The sequence below is a fragment of the Kryptolebias marmoratus genome, linkage group LG13 (assembly GCF_001649575.2).
Source record: "Kryptolebias marmoratus isolate JLee-2015 linkage group LG13, ASM164957v2, whole genome shotgun sequence".
In the NCBI taxonomy this organism is placed as follows: Eukaryota; Metazoa; Chordata; class Actinopteri; order Cyprinodontiformes; family Rivulidae; genus Kryptolebias; species Kryptolebias marmoratus.
Window position 1 is genome coordinate 7,622,409 of NC_051442.1, and position 18,165 is coordinate 7,640,573.

Below are 18,165 nucleotides of genomic sequence, written 5' to 3' on the forward strand. Positions count from 1 at the left end.
TGATTGAATATTCCACATATTTATTTTATTTGAGCTGAGCATTTATGTGGTCTTACTATAATTTATTAGGCAAAAATATATTTAATGAAAGTTAAATGAGTAGGAATCCATTCTCATTGAGCTTATTTTGCTTATAGTTACATTGGACAACATGTCAATAATAATTGTGAAATAACGTCACAAAAAGCTGGGCTATTATGGAGAAAATGAAGTTATTTTTGCATCTACATTTGACTCTTTCCTGTTCTATCCTGGTACAGCAAACCCACAGAATGATGCTGCTGTTTCCTTATTCACAGAGATAACGTGATTTTAACAAAGTGATGCTGAAGAAGTTCAGTTTATTTATCCCGATTAGATAAGATTAGGAGTTTTAATTCTCATGGTTCCTTTAAGTCAGTTCCTAGAATGCTGTTGTGTCTGTGTTATTGAGAAAAGAAAAAAAACAACCATTTGTTAGGCTAAATTACTAAATAAGTCCTAAATGTTCCACCCACAGTGCAGATGAGAAGCAGGTCTACCAAATGTAGGTCACACAGAACATGACCTTTCACAAAATATGTCTCTAAAAATATCAGTTTCTGTCCATTTTTTTTATTGCGCATTTTTGTTTCTGGTAACAAACGATCCCATTCTTAACACTGTTTTAAAAATGTTGCAAACACATTGTTAAAGCAGCGACTGCATGTTGTTAAATGAATATTTTTTAACATTATGTAGTTTAAAACACTTTTTAAAGCATAAGAATAAACAAACAAAATGAATAATACAGCTATTCCTATATGTATATAGTACAACTGTAACTACAGCTAAAATACATAATGGATATGACTATAGCTGTATGTTATTTGACAGTTTAAAATACTAGAAAGTTATTTTTTTAAAAAGCACATGAAATATGAAATAGTGTACTCAGTGCTACTAGGTTTTTTTTTCTTTAAACATGTTTTCTAATAAGTTATAACAAAACATTTTGTCTTAAGATTATCAGAAAAAGAGGATCAGTATCTGAAATTATAAAAGAAGACAGAAGTGCTCGTGTCGCCTACGTGTTGCTCTGTGCAGAGGTTGAATTCTCTGCGCTCCGGACAGCATCTTGTCACCTGAATATGACCCGTATTTACCCTGTGATCCAGAGGTTAGCCTGTGACACAGACACAAACAATGAAATGCTGAAAACAAACAAAGAGCCCACATTTTTAACCTGAAACTGAAAAGAGACAACATTGTGTCAACCCTTTGGCCAGAGTTGCTGACTGTGGCTAACCCTTTAAAATGGCCCCTCTCTCCTGTCCTGTCCCCTGACTCGTGCTCTTGTTTGTGACCTCTCCTGTCCTTTTCTCCATCCACGCCGACTGACTGACCGACTGGGCTGATCCTGTGCCCTGGAATAGACGCAGGAAACCAGCACCTGGAGCACCTGATCAGATTCTACTCCATCTTCATCGTTCACCACATCCTCCTCGTTGGTTCCAAAAAGCAGGATCAGACGGAGGTCAGTGGATCTTAGAGCTAAAGCTCTGAATGGGTCATACATTTGTTCTCAGCCATGTTTGCTGCGCTGAAATGTTGAGTTGAATGAACAAACTCTGTCTGGCTGGAGAGGCTGTCATGTGTTTTCACATTTATAATAGTTGTATAATACAGAATGCCATCACAGGCCCTGGGTCACAACCTGACAGCTCTGTGAATCCCTGTTTTCTGATAGGTGAAATATTTGCTGTTATAAATGTAAGAAGCAAGATATTTTTAAAAGTTCTTTGTCATCTTAATGGTTAATATAAAAAGGAATAAAAATGAAGACGAGATCAATTAAAAAGATCTGCTTATTTAAGGGCTTCATGTCTAATAAATCTGAGAAAAAGTAAATAATAAAGATGCAATTCTGCCTTATTCTCGCTGATTTTTGAGACAAAAAGCCTCATTACACCTGCGACACAAAGCCTCACCAGTAATCAGATGTATTCAGTTCTCACTTCTGTAACGCTTCAAACCGGCTTATTAAGCACATGCTTTAATATGATCATGTAATATAAAACTGTCCACTTTTTAACTACTTATCAGAGCGTTTAATTAGATGGTTTCACACTACCACAAGCAATATCTACTTAGGTGAAAGTTACTAAAGACTTTTTTTAATGCTTGCTGTTTGAAATGATAGTAAACAAGGCTTCTCAGGTTCAGAATTCAATAAAATGTTTTATTAAAAATCAAAAATGCTTCTATAGAACCTCATATTGTGTGAGAAAGTCAAAAGGCAGTAGAATGAACACATAAAGCTCCAAAAAGCGTGATGCTACATTATTTTTTGTTGTTGCTCTAACATATATCGGTTATGTTTAATAACTAGTATTAATAAGAAGTCTTGGGCTCGTGTCAGAAAGAGGCTGAGACTGAACCATCCACAGCCACCCAGGAGCCGTCCTATGATGATCGACATCGACAGACTGAGTGACAGAGAGCTGTCGGCCGTGGTGCAGAAGCTTTGGGACAATGATGTCAACCGACTCAAGCCTGGAAAAGACTACAGGATCTCTCTTCAGGTGCACGGCCACACAAATAATCATCTGTTACTTCCTGTTTCTTCTCACTTCACTGTTTAACAGAGCAACCTTCCTGAAAAACATGGATATTATCTTTAAAAACAAGCCATTTATAGATGAATATGAAGTGAAATAGCTGATCTTAGAATAGGTTTAGTTATTCAAACACAGTGACAGTGCATTCATTTTGCATTTTTGAGCATTCAAGAGCGAAACATCCTAAAATGTGACTTTCTCCTCTGGCTGCAGGGCAAAGCTGGAAACAGCATGGGCTCCACTGACAACAGTGACGCAGCAGGATTTCCCCTGTTTACGTTTGTTGATGAGAATATTTTCAAAAAGGAGACATTTTTAGGTAAGAGGTCAGGGTGGTGGGGAAATATTTGCAGGCACTTTACTGTAATAGTAAGTACTAATAAGGAGCAGGAGATTTCAGCGGATGATTGGTGCGCATTAACCCAATACTTTGTAACATTTTTTAATTTTTTTCTGGTTTCAGTCTTTGCATGTCACTAATTCTTGAACAACTGTTCCATTCTGTTCAAACATGATTGCTTCAGGCGTCGCACACCAGTGTGCTGCTATGCACTGTGTTACTTCCTGTCAGATTTAAGCTCCTCCATCTAATCTCCTTCTGACAAACAGCATCACGTTGCGTAATCACAGAGCATGCACAGTTCAGTGTGCTCCTCTCCGAGCACTTCTGCAACACAGCTCCTTTCCCCCGACTGTTTTTCTGCCAACGTTTGCTCTTATTTGTGCGCCATTTCCAGATGTGACTTATGTAACACGTGGTATTAACTCAGAGTTGAACAGACAGACATTATCTTCACAGACATTAGCTGAAACAAAGCATTCAGTTTTATTCAAACAAAAAAAAAACACTTTAGTGCCATTTGCTTTTTTACTCGAATATCTTTTGCTGTATTTGTTGTCATTGCCACGTTTCTGTGTCATGAATGTGACACAATGTCTTGTCCCACACTGATCAAAAATCCTCAAAATTTGTTTCTGCAGCGTTTATCTCCCTTTTGGATAACTATGAGAGTGACACCGGCGAGCCGGAAATTGTAACTCCTGAGGAGGTGGCAGAGAACCACAAGTTCCTGGACTCCATCATTCAGACCTCCACTATGAAGGTACCTGCAGGAGAATTTTCTTTCTTTTTTTTAAAGAACCACTCACTTTCATGCAGTCAAAATGTGCTCTATAAAACAGTTATCACTATTTCGAAGTTAAATAATAATACAAGCTCATGTATCTATATCCATGCCAACAGCTTTGGGTAGTTACACCTAAGATAGTGGATGAACGTTTCACATCAGGTGTGTGTGTGTAAACACTCATCTAATCTAGGACTAGTTTGGGTTGGCAAATACTTCATATTTATCTTTAGTTTTTGAGTATTATCAACATGGCTTGTCTGTAAAATCAGTCAGTGGTTTCACAGTAGAACCACTGACCTACAAAGCTGCACAGCTGCATCTTTACTTCAGCGTGAATGTTGGCCTGAAAACATGCTCAAAAAGACAGACCCACCGATGGCTCAGATACGACCACAGTTACCATCATTTGCATTTGCTACTTAAATGTAAAGACAAACAGTTGTAAAGGAATCTGAATCTGACGTGGTTTAAAATATAAAGAATTTCTAAACTTTGTAATTTTCCTGATTATTAATCATGAATTATTTTTTAGTGCTGAGTTGTTTTAGAAGATAATGTTATGTCTATAAATATTATAACAATCAGTGAATTTACCATCCATTAAGCATTGAGATACTTAAACTTTTAAACATTTTTTTCTGTATGTTTTCTGCAATCTAACTACTTTTGCATACTGCATACAAATATTTTCCCCATGGAAATACATTCACAGTTCTTGCTTCAAAAACAGTGTTTTCTTTAAACTCTCCTTTGGCATACACCTCTTTTTTTATCTTGTTATGTTACTTTTAGCTTTTAGCTGCCGTTCTGCCATTTGCAGCTTTTAGCTAGCCTTTTGCTACTTTCAACTTTTAGCTACCATTCTGTTACCTTCAGTTTGCAGCCAATTTTTTGCTACATTTTATCTTATAGTTAGTCTTTTGATACTTTTAGCTAGCCTTGTGATAGTTTTCACTTTTAGATAGCCTTTTGCTGCTATTAGCATTTAACTAGTGCTCTGATTCTTTGTGTTCTGCTTCTTTTAGCTTTACCAGTTCAGTTACAGCTTAATCAAATTTCAGCAAAGTCGTTTAGCAGACTTCATCTTTAAAGAAAAGGCTACTTCTCAAGTTTTAGTTTTCTTGCAGATTTCGTTTTGTTCTCATGGTCCTTAAATCCTCTGCACATATTACATATACTGCACATATCTATCTGGTTTGGTTTGATGGTGCAGGATGTAAAAAATGCATACCTCTGCTCTTTGACACCCTTGCTGCTAAAGGATCAAAAATAAGAATGGCAACACTTTATTAAAGGAGCTCTTGTTTGTTTTCCCTGTCAGATAGCCCATGAATACCTGGTGGAGAAGCAGCTCTCTCCTGAAGATGACACAGAATTCAAGGAGCAGCTGTACAGGATCTGGTTTGAGCTCTATGCGAGGAGAGGATCCAGCAGGTGGGTGGGAACTGGCAAAAAAACATCTAAATATAACTTAGCAGGAGGAATCTAACACCAGGATGGTGACCATTTCACTGAGAAACTGGCTCTGCATAACACAGACAAACCATGAATATTCAAGACAACATGCAGGAAAAAGTATCTTCCTTCTTTTTCCCTCAGGCCAGACTCTTCAGGGTTTGAACATGTATTTGTTGGAGAGACAAGAGGTGGTCGGACCGTCATCGGTTTTCACAACTGGATCCAGTTGTACTTACAAGAAAAACTGGGGCACATTGATTATAAAGGCTACACTGTCAATGCAAACTCACCTCAGGTACTGCATGCTGCTGTGGGATGTTTATGACTTTAGATTGACCAAAATGAATAGGGAATATCATTTCAAATGTTTAAAATTTGAGTCATCTTACTTGTTTTTGACACGTTAATCTGTGATAGCATTTTAAACAGCTTCTAACAAGTGATTTTATGATGAAAACGTGCCCGAAGCTGTTCTTATCAAACAGCCTGGCTTGTTTCTCCTCACCACTTCCATCACAGCCCTCTTTTTATTTATTTTTTCTTTCCTCTGTTGTCATCCCCCCGTCGCTTCAGCCTGATGAGAACAAGCACATCCTGGCTCTACAGTTCAGCTGGAAGAACGGAATCAAGCCCAAGGGGAGCATCTTCATCGGCGTCAGTCCTGAGTTTGAGTTCGCCCTCTACACTCTCTGTTTCCTCAGCTCGCCCAACGAGCGCGTCAAAGTCCAGTTCAGTTTTTATGACGTGGAGATTGTTTGTCACCACTACAACCAAAAGCACATAGGCACCACCTATCCTGTGCTCCTTAGGTACCAGAATCCTAAGTAACTTGACTGGAAGTCAGTTTGAGACATAACCTCTCTAACACTTGAGCTTACAAAGTGTCACGGGTATTGTTTTTGTCTTTTTATTTTAAAGATACAATAAAATTTCTCAAGACCCATCTGCCTTTCTTTGTGTTGTACATTCTGAGTGTGCCAAAGAATATGTGAGGCATAGTCACTGATGTGAATGAGTCACTCCCTAGAAAAGCAAACTGAATGTGGCCTCATGAAGATAGGCATTAATATCAGCTGGTCTGTCTTGCTGTTTCATCTATTTTTTATGCAGTCAAAAGTAACTCCTTATGGATTTTTTTTTACAGAGACTTAATTTGTGATTGTTTACATAATTTTCATCTGATCCCTTTCTAGAATCAAGACACATGCAAACAAAACAGTTGTATTTGAGTAATTTTAATAGCATTGTTAGAGGTATTAGGCCAGGATACAAGGGCCCTTGTATCATAGCACATCTTTTTGAAATTTGACATAAACTGATCAAAAACTAAAATATTTATTAGATGTAGACTAAACAAAAATCTGCTAACCCATAGATTAATGCCAGTTTAAATGGTTGTTTCGCCCTTTCGCCAAAAGGGGGCAGAAAAGGATTTGTTTTGGGCGATGACGTCAATCGCTTGACGGCACGGTAAACTCGAAGCTAAGCTAGCGAAAATAAACGGAAGCTATTGTGCTTTGATTTCAAAATAAAAGCATCTTACGTTTATTGGGGGACAACAGTAGAAGTGAACATATTAATGATTAAATATTAACCAAGTACAAAAGTAGGCTAGGTGGGCCTTAAAAAAAATTAAAAACGAAACGTATTTGCGAGGATATAGCTTAACAGTACTGAACGTGGATTGTAGATTTTCCTAAACTACCAGGAAGTGTTGTGTACTTCGCAAATCACTTCTAAAACTTGATAATATTTTCATCTTTCTGCCTGCCACCAAAACAGTTATCCATTGTCGGCAGGATCGGAGATTTTATTTTATAGCGTTATATAATTTTGTCTAAGTCGGGTGTGGTGGTGGTGGTTGTGTATTTTTTCTGCCGTTGATTCCCAAACCTTTTGAAGCGGAATGGCGGAAACGAACGCCAGATATCAGCAGGTATGAAACAAAAAAGGGAACGAACCCACGTTATCGTTTTAACAGTTCTCATTATTAGCTGTCTGCTGTGTTAGCTTCGGATTATAGTCACCCAGATGTGTGTGACGTGGTATAGTTTGGTTTAACGCGAATTTATATGCATTTTAGGAACGATGTGAAAAGGTCTGAGTCGATTTCGTTGTGACAAGTCTTGTTGTCATCGAGTAAAAGGGAAGCTAGCAGGCGAACGCTAAGCCTCACATTTTTTGACGCAAGCTTATTTAGTTAGGTTAGGTTAATGGTTTGTTTGGTTTCGCATTATTTGTGGACGGCTAAACGTCGAAGTAGTTAAATGTGTAAGCTCATGTTAGCTAGAAGACGTCAAACAGTGAAAATAATCTCGACCCGTGTGTATAATGTAGCTCGGATTTCCCAGGTGAGCTTCAGCGGTGTTCAGCAATCCTCCCAGCTGGAAGATTAACATGTGAAATCCCCCAGATGACCTGATTAGCAGTGTGTTACCAGGACAGACAGTCCTGTCTGCTAATGTGGCAGAGTACAGTTAATGACTCATGAGTGGCTACGTTAGAGTTGGTCTGCAAAACGCCCTTTAAACCCCAGGAAATGTGCCTTTTTTATTACCAAGGCTAAAGTTAAACACTTCCTTACTGTAACTCTTGAAAGTTACACCTTTTATTTCTCAATGCAAGTCACTGGTTTCCTAATAAAGACTTGTGTTGATGGGATGTTAGATTTTTTTAAAACACATGCATGTGTTTCAGTAATAAGGTCATATCATCCTTTCAGCATGTTGCTCTTTGTAACCTTTGCCATCTGTGCGTGAACCACACACAGTATGTGTATCTATTGAGTGTTATGGAGAGACAACCAATTCAAGAATCACCAGCGTCACGACAAAAATGGAGATTTTAACCGTACAACATTCACAGCAGCAGGTCTGTTCCTCGGAGGACTTGGATGCCGTGCACGGATGAGTTGGCAAACTAAAGTTTGCCTTTCTTCCGTGGCTGCTTCACATGTCAAAACTGTCCTTCGTGAGACACTTCGCTTAATCTTGGCCGCTTTTTCATACAGTGATGCTGATTGGAACGTTCCTACGCAGTCTTAAAAAGACTGGAAAAATTAGGAATTTGTATTTAGTTTCTTTCCCATGTCTGGATAAGTATGGGAAAAAATATTAATGTTAATGGTATTTGGAGCAAACGGGGAAAAAAAACCCTAACAACCGTCCAAACATTTTATAAGTCTACAGGAAATGTTTGTACTTAGACCTAAAAAATGGTTTAAAAATCAGTGGAGCTTATGGGTGCAGAAAAAGAAGAATTTTAGAATAGAAATTGTATAGGAATCTTGTAATGGGAAAATCATGCAAATAACAGTAAAAGTGAAAGGGAGACTGAGTGTATATTTGTGGATTTAGTCCCAGAGTTCGTCATATTTTTACAGTTTGTATAAAACGACTTGCTGAAACATACACAGTGAATTATTGTTGTGTAGCTGAGGGCTTTCAGTCTGTTGGTTCAGTCATTTAAAAAATAAGAAATGAATGAAGGAAAGGGGCCAAAAACAAGAACTGAGAAACATACAGACGGCACTAGTTTTCCTTGCTATTTTTATGCTGCATTTACTTTAAAGCCTTTTTTTTAATAGAATATATATAATATATAATATAGACACGGTGTCTGTTTCAACTTATTCAAGTAAACACAAACTGGACGGCAGTGAGAACTGAAGCTGTGGAAGCAGCTTTAACTATAGACTGTTGTGTCTCCCACCTGCAGCTGCCCAATGAGGAGGACCCGGAGGAGAGCCCACAGGTAGCAGCCGACGCTCCACCTCCGTACAGCAGCGTTGCAGCAGACAATTCTGGTAAAGCCACCACTTTTCCAGGTGTTTCGTTTGTGGAATATCTGCATTGTGTTGCACAGTGACACCTGCTGAAACACGGTGCTATAAAATCCCTTAAACGAGTGACAATTCATCCTATGGAGCGTCAGTATTAATGTGTTCATAACTGCAGCTGATGATTCACTGCCCCTTTATTCCAAACGATAATCCAAGTAAGACTTAGATCAAGAATAAATGGTTTTTCAGTGAAACTATATGGATGCATTGTATCTTTTCTTTATCTTGGTAGCTTTAAAAGTAAAAAAAAAAAAAAAAAAAAACTGGAACAAAAATGTGAACTTTAGTCTTTTACTGTTTATGCTGAGTCACTTCTTGCTGTAACTGGAGACGAAGCTGTTCAGAGATTATTGTGAGTAGTTAAATACTGGCTTTGAACATCTTTGTAGTTCCTTGCCATCTGTTTAATGGTATACGCCTAAACTGTGTATTTGAATGCTTTCTTTGTATGAAATTCTTTTTCTTTTTTAATTTTTTGTTTAGCCTACTTTGACTACAAGAAAGACGGGGCTTTCCCCAAGCCTCCATCATACAACGTAGCAACTACTCTTCCTTCCTATGATGAAGCAGAAAGAACCAAGGCCGAGACTTCAGCTTCTCTGGTAACAGGGAGAGTGAGTGTCTCACTTTGTTTCTTCATCATCTTCGTCTCACCTAAACAAACACTGTGGCTTGTTCCGAAATGCATCCGGAGTTGTTTGTGAGGCAGGAAGTGTTCAACGCCCCGCTTTTGAAAATGTTTTTGTTCTTGAAGCAACTGATTGCATCTGTGGTTCAAACCAAAGCAGCTTCATAAGAAACAGAATGTTTATTCAAACTAAAGGGAACAGAGTCATATTTTGGCATAAAGTGACCAAACGTAATGGCTCATCCAGTGCTCACAGGAGCCAACAAAAAGGTCTGGATTGTTTATGTAAAAACTCAGAAAAACAGACTTTAAACTAGTCTAATGGTGCTGCTACAGTGTGCTAACTCAGTCTTTGTTGTAAGTTTTATGTTTAAATCAACATGAAAATCAGTAAATTTACTAAAAGACATTCATTAGACGTGAAAATTAGTTTTCATGTGGTTATAAAATTTCTATTTGCTAACGTTTTCTTCTTGTCAGTGATATGTTTGTCATCCTGTTAGCCCTGAAATATGAAACGATGGAAGTTCAGTATAAAAAAACGTGTTAAGCACAAGATAGTAGGTAACAAGAGAAGTTATCAATAAATGACGTAAACGAAAAGAGAGACATTTTGTGCGGGAGACGCTCGTACACAGACAGTAAGATGACAGCTCATGTGATCGCTGCAACGCGTTGCTTCTCACTTCTCATTTAACCCCCGTGTAAACAGGAAGTCCCACTGAGCTCTGTGAACAAGGAGGAAACAACATCATAATCAAAGATTTATTACAATATATATGATTATTAAATCTTAAATATCCAGCTTGAAATTTCAAAAAGCAAGCAATAGCTGTGTAATGTAAAACCTGTTTAACCTCTTTAGCCTGCATGTTTGTAGTTTATAGCCGTAATATTAGCTCCCATTGTGAAACAAGCTTAAGTCTTGACTTTCTAACCATGATGCCTTGTGTTGGTGTCCTGGGCGTCGGTTCATGTCTGACTTTTTTCTCTCTCTCTGGTGTATAATGTACCATCTTCTTTGCTGAACCGCCATCAACACTTTTTGAAAGAAGGGTTTAACATTTGAAGTCAGCACAGATTAAGATCAGTTAGTCTGGCTGTTCAACAACCTGATTAAACTCTGCAGTATCTCGCTGGGCTGCGACTGTTGGAGACTCAACATTTCGAGAAAATGGGCAGATTTTCTCACTGAATTCTGAGGATTGGCGACTCAGCGAGCAGTGAACTGCGTGGCAGCTTTTTGAGAAACACGTTTTTTTTTTTTTTTTTTTCACGAGCACGGCTTGCAAAACCGTTTTCTTATCTGCGCCCGCCTCTGCCCTTTTATGCAACTGAACAGCCGCCCCTACATTTGTGATTTAATCTACTAGCGTGCACTTTTGAACATGTTCAAATTTCAGATGGCGAGCCTGCAGGCCTCTGTGAACTCATGCGAGGAAACGGGGAACCCCTGAGAACGTTTGGAAAAATAGCCAAATGCCGTTCGCCAACTGGTCGCAGCTCAGCGAGATACTGGCTTAAATTCATTAGGTAGCGTTGTTAGTTTCTGATGCAGGAAACGTTAAAGTTTGGTCAGAACTCAGCTCAGCCTAATGAAAAGAAAGAAATGTTTAATGAAGCCAGGTGGATGACTAAAGTCACACTTTCACTCCTCCATTGTTTGAGCAGCAGTGTGGAAAACCCTCACATTCAATAACACATACAACAAAGGTTTTTGCACTTGTCAGAAGATTTCCTTGAATTGTGTGCACAGTAGCCTCGTTTGGCCTCTGATTATTGTTTGATTGGACGTGTTGTGTTTCTCTGCCACACATCGCTTTGCGCTCAGCAGCAGCCTCAGCACAGGGAGCGCCTGGAGACTTTTGATGATATTATTCGCAGTTCACTGGAGGTAACCTTGGGAAGTGTGTGATGAGAGGGAGTGTATTTTAGTCCCAGTTTGGTGTGTGACAAATCAAATGTACCTGCGCTGTGTATGTATTCAGTATCCCACCCTTCTTGTGTGTTTGTATAGTGTTAGTTAATCCTTAGTTGTAATTTTGACAAGATCTTCAGGTTCTGTTGATGTCCTGCACCGACTCTGACAGACAGCAGACTTTTGGGTGTAGTATTAATGAATGGTGTTAAATAGCTCTGCTGTGTTGTGATGTTTTCATCTGTCTGTCAGTAGTTTATTTAATTTACTCTTTTTTTGTTGTTGTTGTTTTCAGCAAAGCCTGGTTTCCTCCAGCAGGTGCTTGCCCAGTTTTAATCCCATCACCCCAATATGACTTGGCACTAATTAAACACCAAAGTGATGGAACTGGACCATCTGTAGATTGGAATTATGCTTTGTGTTAGCAAAGCAAATCTCTGGGGAGCTCTGCTGTGGTCCAGCTTTGCTCCGATGAAATGATGTCAGCGATTCAGCTTTTTGTTTTCTCGTTGCTTGTTGCATCCCAGGATGAGGACTTTGTGACCAGAGAGGATTTCGAAGATGCGGATCAGCTGAGGATAGGAAACGATGGCATCTTCATGCTCACGTTCTTCAGTTAGTCCCTTCAGTTATTCTGTCGTTTCTTTGCTCTCACACTAATCTTGTTTTTTCAGTTTGCCATCCTAATATCAATCTAATGCTCATTCTCCTTGGCATCGTTCTCTCCCCGCTCCAGTGGCATTCCTGTTCAACTGGATCGGTTTCTTCTTGTCCTTCTGTCTGACCACCTCGGCAGCCGGACGCTACGGGGCAATTTCGGGCTTTGGACTCTCCCTCATCAAATGGATCCTTATTGTCAGGGTACAAGACGCAAACACCAGAGCCACTCAGCTCCGATTCAAACTCATAAAATGCAGTTTTATGGGCGCACAAACAAATCAAAAGCCCCAAACACCACTGTGGTATTTTCATGCTGTCTCTGTAGTGGTCAGCTCGTTGGCTCACAATTATTTCCTCAAAGATCTCTTGAGCATTTTGCTATTCGTTTGAGCGGAACCATTTCTGGCCATAATTATTCTAACCAGTCGTTTCTGGGGCTGTGTTTGTTTTTTTTTTTTTAGTTCTCCACATACTTCCCGGGTTACTTTGATGGACAGTACTGGCTGTGGTGGGTGTTCCTGGTGCTGGGTGAGTAGCAGATCTCTGCGTTTGTATAAATCGTTTGCTTGGTCCTGAATGTGACACGTTTCAGCTCTTATAAGTTGTCACAGAAATGTTTAGTGTCAAATGTGGTATATATAGTACAAAATTCTTGCAAAAGGAAAGTTTTAATGGATGTAAAACTGAGTCATTTTAGATTAAAAACAAGCCAATGTATTTTTATCTTTTATATTTAGAAAATTTGGGGTTTGAGTCACTATCAAGGATCCTCAACAACATACAAAGGTCCCAGTCCAGCCAAATTCCAGTTTGGTCCCTACAACCCTTTAAGAACTGTTGTAGACCAACTACATTAAAAGAAAAGTGTCCAACTCAGTCTACACGAATGCAGACTCACTAACCAGTCACATCTCAGTTAAAGTGCATCCTCAGCACGCCTGCAAATATCGTTTCCATTTATTAATCCTGGAGCTGCAGAAACAAAAAGACAAAAAAAATTATTGGGCAAACTTTGAAGCCAAAAATTTCCAGTTATTTGTTGTAATCATTGCAAATATTTTTTTACATCCAACTTGCTACACTGAAGGATATATATGAATATTTTTTCAGAGCTTTAAAATGTGAATTATCCAGGCCAGCTGCAAGGAGGACTTGATATTTGTTTCGTTTTAAATGTTACAGCAGGTTATGGAATCATGTCAGTCAAGTAACGTAATTGTTTTTGATGTAGTTGAAGAGCAAACATTAACTCTGAGGAGGTTTTAGGCATTGCAATTTAGAACAACTGAATAAAAAATGTGTAGAAAGTGTATTTTTTTTCAAACTTTAAGAGTTTAAATTATTTACAACATGTCTATGGAGGCAGAAGATCTCCAAACAATTAAAACCCTTCTAATTTGGCTGCATATATAAAGGTTTTAACAGTTTCCTAAACTATATAATGCATTGTTTTTTAACAAATGATTCAGTGACAAATGGTTAACAGTGCGCAGAAGATAAATTTGAGTTAAACTTGTGTATTTGTCTTTCTGAACTTCCTGTGCTTCTGCTCTCCATCTGAACCTTTTGTCTCCTTATTAGTGAACACAGTGTTGTGGTTAGTCATCTCTGAACTCATACATTAACACGTAAATCTTTGTTTAGTCTGTGGAACAGTCATCACTGTCTCCTTTGTGTTGACGTCATCCCATTAGTCACAGCGTTAGTTCATTAGGTTATCCTGAAAGTCCAAGTTAAATCGGGCAGATCTGATTCTTTTCGTCGTGCCAGAACAGCCTCTTCTTTGTGTTTTGTTACTTTTGTTGGGAAGCACTTGCTGCCTTCTTAGTGATATTCAGTGAGAAAAAGAAAAAAAAAACGATGCAGTCGTTGGCTTCCTTAACTTTTTACAAAATGTTATTTTTTTATTATTTTCCTGACTGTATTGGATTGGGTTATAATTAGAATATAATTGTCCAGAATCAGACAGTGTAAAAATCACATACACATAATAGCTGTTTAGTCTTACGATTCCCCATTCTCTCTGTTTTTTTTTAAGGCTTTTTGCTCTTTGTCCGAGGGTTCATCAATTATGCCAGAATTCGCAAGATGGCCGACACCTTATCCACTTTGCCCCGCACCCGAGTCCTCTTCATCTACTGAGCTCAAAGACCACCAGTATTTTTCATGTTTGTTTTTTTTTTTTTTCCTTTTTCTTCTTTTGTGTCTGACATTTTTCCAATCAGAAAACAAAGATCACATTTTTACCCTCATGTTGACACAATAGTTGGACAATATGACATCTGTTACTCCCCCCCCCCATTCCCTTTTTTTTTGGTGTAAAACCATCGAATGCTGAGAAATCTGTGCAACACTTGAGTTGTTAGTGGTGAACTGTCAAGTGCTTTCTATAATTATGAAGTGTGTAATGTTAAAATGAATGCCTTACTGTTTTATTGTTTGTGGGTAGCAGCAGCATGTACCGGTCTCCCTTTTAGCCACCAGAGGGCAGTCTTGTTTGTGATTTTTCTCAAGTAATCTGTCTTTTGTACAGAGTAAGGTAAGATGAAGATGTTAACGGTAAAATAGGTTTTTGGTGAGTTCGTGGACAGAAAGAACTACTTGTAAGAAAACAATCAACAGTTTTTGTTCATGTATTCATAATCTGCTCAAAGACTTGATTATATTAGGATTTTTTTTCCCCCTCCAGCTATACACATATGTTAGCAAAAATACTTCCAGTGATGTTCAAGATAGTCAGGAGCAGAGCTCTGTGGGGAAGTCTGAGGGCCAAAACGATAGTTAGTCACTGGGTTTAGATGTGCAGTCAGACGTTTCAAGTCAAATAAATAATTCCAACACCCTAAATGAGTCACTGGCCTCCTGTTTTCCATTTCTGATAAAAGTGTCAACAGAACATTTCCTTCTTACTGTAGTGTGTTTTTTAGAGAAAATGTTTGGTGTTAAACTTGAGAACAACTCTCATTCAAAGACTAGTTTATTATTTTTAGTAGTGAGGGAAATTTGCCTCCAAATATATTAGTTTGAATTCACATGTTAGGATTTATACGCTTCAAGGTGCTGGAAGATAACATCGTGAGCTATTTTAAAGAATGTTAGAGATTTAGTCCGAATCTGGTGATCTTACAGGAACGGTTTAACTTCAGTCGGCCGTGAACCGTATAGCTGTGCTAAATTTAACACACGGGACACGTGTTCTCCGAAGTGGAGATGATTTACTGGCAGTGGCTGCTAATTACACATGTCAGCTGGGTTTTTTTTCTGTGTAGTCGAACAGGAAGCGAAGGTCACCCCACCTGGAAGACATGTCACGCCAACCGAAATAGTCTCTGGTCTCGTTGGAAACTTTTCATGTCACATAACCTACGAGCCCCCTCACCCCGCCACCTTCTCGCTTTCATAACTGAATATTGGTTTCCAGGGGGGTGACGCTGGACATGTCTGCTCCATTTACAGTGCAGTTGTAACATTTTGAGTCATTAAGGGGGCACCCTTAACTGGTCCATTAGGGTTTTTTAATGGAGTAGTTGTACGAACCATAATAGTACATTAAAACATACGTCTGTGTCTTTAAGTAGTGGTCATATGATGTAGATGGAACTTGCAAAAATCAAAATACATTCATACATCACAGCATTTTGATTTGTAATTTATTTATTTCTTTTAGACAATTGCAGTTTAAGTCTTACGATTTTTGGCCATTTTTGATGTCAGTTGATGTCACACACCAACTTCTGAGCTGTCTTTAAAAATGTCAAACTTCCTCAAACAAACCCTTCTTTCCTCCACAACCTTTTTGTACAAGTTATACATCAAAACGTAGTGATTTTTGTCTTTTTTCACCCGGTGTGTGTCGCACAGCTGTAGGAACTACGGTTTTCCTGAATCTCCCCAGAATACACCCAGATTTCCACAGACTCCAGTTATGTTTTAGTTCAAACGTTTCTCTGGACGTGAGGAGTCTTTTGCCACTCACAGTTTAAGAATTTATAAGATCCAGCTTGTAGTTTTTGCACAACTACCTTTTGTTTGAGGCTTAATTTTTAGTCCGTTTCTGTCTGCCTCTCATTAACTTGGGAGTGAGACACAGAAGTGTACAGTTACCATGGTGACCATAATGAGCCCCTGGCAGCAGCTTTAACATTTCTTTTGGCTCTTTGCACTTCTTATACAATTCATGCATCACAATGAAGGCCTTTTTTTAAAAAAAAGTTATTATATTACTGATATTAGAGTTTTGGCCTGGAGATGCTTTGGCACCCTTCAGAAATGTTGGCATTGAAATTTGTTATTTTACACAAGTATTGTGTTAAGGCATGCACATCTTAGATTTATTACAACACAAACAGTCAGTAAAAGAGGGAAAAAAAAGACAAAGGTTATCCACTAGACCTTCAGCAATGGTCCACCAGATGACCTTAAACAAACCTCCCCTTGCCAGGCGCAGATGGTCTAACTGTTGACAGAGTTTCAGCTGTAAAGCCTCGTAAAAGCACACAAACTACAAAACAATTCCCTGTCATCTACATCTTAAACGAATCCTGCCCCAATTCACTGGAATCTGCTGTGCGGCGTCACTTTCCGCCTCCTCCAGCGAGGTCACCCGGTGCAGGTGTTCTTGTTATCCAGATGTCGTACATAAAATAACCACATTGTGCCAAGGCCTGTCTGTGTCTGCCCTCGATTTACACAGGCGGAAGTATTTCTTGGAGTAATGGATGGGAATTATGTGTGCTCGCCAAGTGCTTGCGATGCTTGCATGTTTTAGCTATCAGAAGATAAGAGGAGCCTTTATGATTTACAGAGAGCGTGGGAGTGAGACGTCTTTCCAAAAAGACATGCTTTACTTTTCTGGCTTCTGTTAAGTGGACATTTTTGTTGTTGTTGTTTTTTTTTTTTGTTTTTTTTTGCAAATGCAGATTTAGTTCATAAACGGGAAGCCTGGTGTCTTGAGATGGTGGGGAAGTGGGGAATTTCAAACAGATTTCGCCCCAATACCACGCAGATTTCATTAGTGGTTTTGTGTTTTGCAGATATTGCAGTAACGCTAAACAGCTGGTTAGCTCTGCATGAAGATATTTCTAGCCCAGCTTTGCTCGAAACTAACAAAACCATGCTGGTAAACTTTAATCTGGGTAAACTGCACACGGGAAGAACAACATGTGAGAACTTCATCCATGAATCTCATATTTATAGACTATTGTCTTGGGTGGCATTTGGCATCGAAGTTACCAAATCTTTCCACAGCAATGTAGCAAAAACAAACAAAAAAGTTGATAAATGTTGCTTAGATGCAACAGTTTGCCAGATTGAAAACCCAGAAATTTGCTCTTGAATTGACTTCTCTAGAAAAAGCTACTGTAATTGGATCTGTCTGCAGCTGACCGCCAAATAATCTGTTAAAATACATTTTAAAAATTATTCTTGAGTAATTACCAGCAGAATATGTCGATTTCAGAGCAAAGCCGGAGCATATCAGCTGTTCAAACATGCATCTGTTGTTTAAATGAAATTCTGCTGCACTGTACTACACCTATTCTACTTTGCTGAATGCCTTAAAAACACTGTACAAGTCTTCACAGTAAAAGAATAAAAAGTACTTCATGACATGTTTCATATTAGTGGCACAAAATAGCTGAAAAAGTTGTGTTATGGTAATTAAAACACTATAGGAACAGCAGAACATTTCACAGCTAATTATGATCAATCAATCAATCAATCAATCAACTTTATTTATATAGCACATTTTAAAAACCACAGGGGTAGCCAAAGTGCTGTACAATAGATAGAAGAAAAAAAACAGTAAAAAGGAAATAGATAAAACAAATAAAGAGATAAAAAACGATATAGATAAAAGAGACATACACATACGAGTTCACAGCAGGTATGTTTTAGGTGCCAAGAAAGACAAAAAAAATCACGGTGTGTTAAAAGCCAAAGTATAAAAGTGT

General features: G+C 38.5%; 2 protein-coding genes across 4 annotated transcripts; both read left to right on the forward strand.

The window, feature by feature from the left end:
• The first annotated feature begins 66 nt into the window (after window positions 1-66).
• endou2 (endonuclease, polyU-specific 2) lies at window positions 67-6,110 on the forward strand. 2 transcript variants are annotated; one of them, XM_017421366.3, is made up of 7 exons: window positions 67-1,495; window positions 2,351-2,543; window positions 2,793-2,898; window positions 3,561-3,682; window positions 5,031-5,143; window positions 5,309-5,462; window positions 5,741-6,110. In XM_017421366.3, the coding sequence occupies exons 2-7, from the start codon at window positions 2,427-2,429 to the stop codon at window positions 5,993-5,995; spliced, it is 867 nt and encodes a 288-aa protein (XP_017276855.1). In that variant the 5' UTR covers window positions 67-1,495; window positions 2,351-2,426; the 3' UTR covers window positions 5,996-6,110. The 2 variants fall into 2 exon arrangements, with proteins under 2 accessions (XP_017276855.1, XP_017276853.1); XM_017421364.3 differs by having other exon boundaries at window positions 2,381-2,543.
• A 791-nt stretch (window positions 6,111-6,901) lies between these two features.
• Window positions 6,902-15,061, forward strand: LOC108238967 (NEDD4 family-interacting protein 1-like). 2 transcript variants are annotated; one of them, XM_017421368.3, is made up of 8 exons: window positions 6,902-7,103; window positions 8,885-8,972; window positions 9,492-9,622; window positions 11,471-11,530; window positions 12,082-12,169; window positions 12,291-12,415; window positions 12,676-12,742; window positions 14,253-15,061. In XM_017421368.3, exons 1-8 carry the CDS (start codon window positions 7,074-7,076, stop codon window positions 14,354-14,356), a joined length of 693 nt encoding a protein of 230 aa, XP_017276857.1. In that variant the 5' UTR covers window positions 6,902-7,073; the 3' UTR covers window positions 14,357-15,061. The 2 variants fall into 2 exon arrangements, with proteins under 2 accessions (XP_017276857.1, XP_017276858.1); XM_017421369.3 differs by lacking the exon at window positions 11,471-11,530 and having other exon boundaries at window positions 6,905-7,103.
• Window positions 15,062-18,165: the final 3,104 nt, after the last annotated feature.

What these genes read in the sequence shown, in the direction of transcription:
- endou2 (XM_017421366.3), top strand. Translation starts at nt 2,427, where the DNA reads ATGATGATCGACATCGACAGACTGAGTGACAGAGAGCTGTCGGCCGTG. An exon ending in GCGAGGAGAGGATCCAGCAG is followed by an intron (nt 5,144 to 5,308) that starts GTGGGTGGGAAC and finishes TTTTTCCCTCAG; the next exon opens with GCCAGACTCTTCAGGGTTTG. An exon ending in TCAATGCAAACTCACCTCAG is followed by an intron (nt 5,463 to 5,740) that starts GTACTGCATGCT and finishes CCGTCGCTTCAG; the next exon opens with CCTGATGAGAACAAGCACAT.
- LOC108238967 (XM_017421368.3), top strand. Translation starts at nt 7,074, where the DNA reads ATGGCGGAAACGAACGCCAGATATCAGCAG. An exon ending in CGTTGCAGCAGACAATTCTG is followed by an intron (nt 8,973 to 9,491) that starts GTAAAGCCACCA and finishes TTTTTTGTTTAG; the next exon opens with CCTACTTTGACTACAAGAAA. An exon ending in CTTCATGCTCACGTTCTTCA is followed by an intron (nt 12,170 to 12,290) that starts GTTAGTCCCTTC and finishes TCCCCGCTCCAG; the next exon opens with TGGCATTCCTGTTCAACTGG.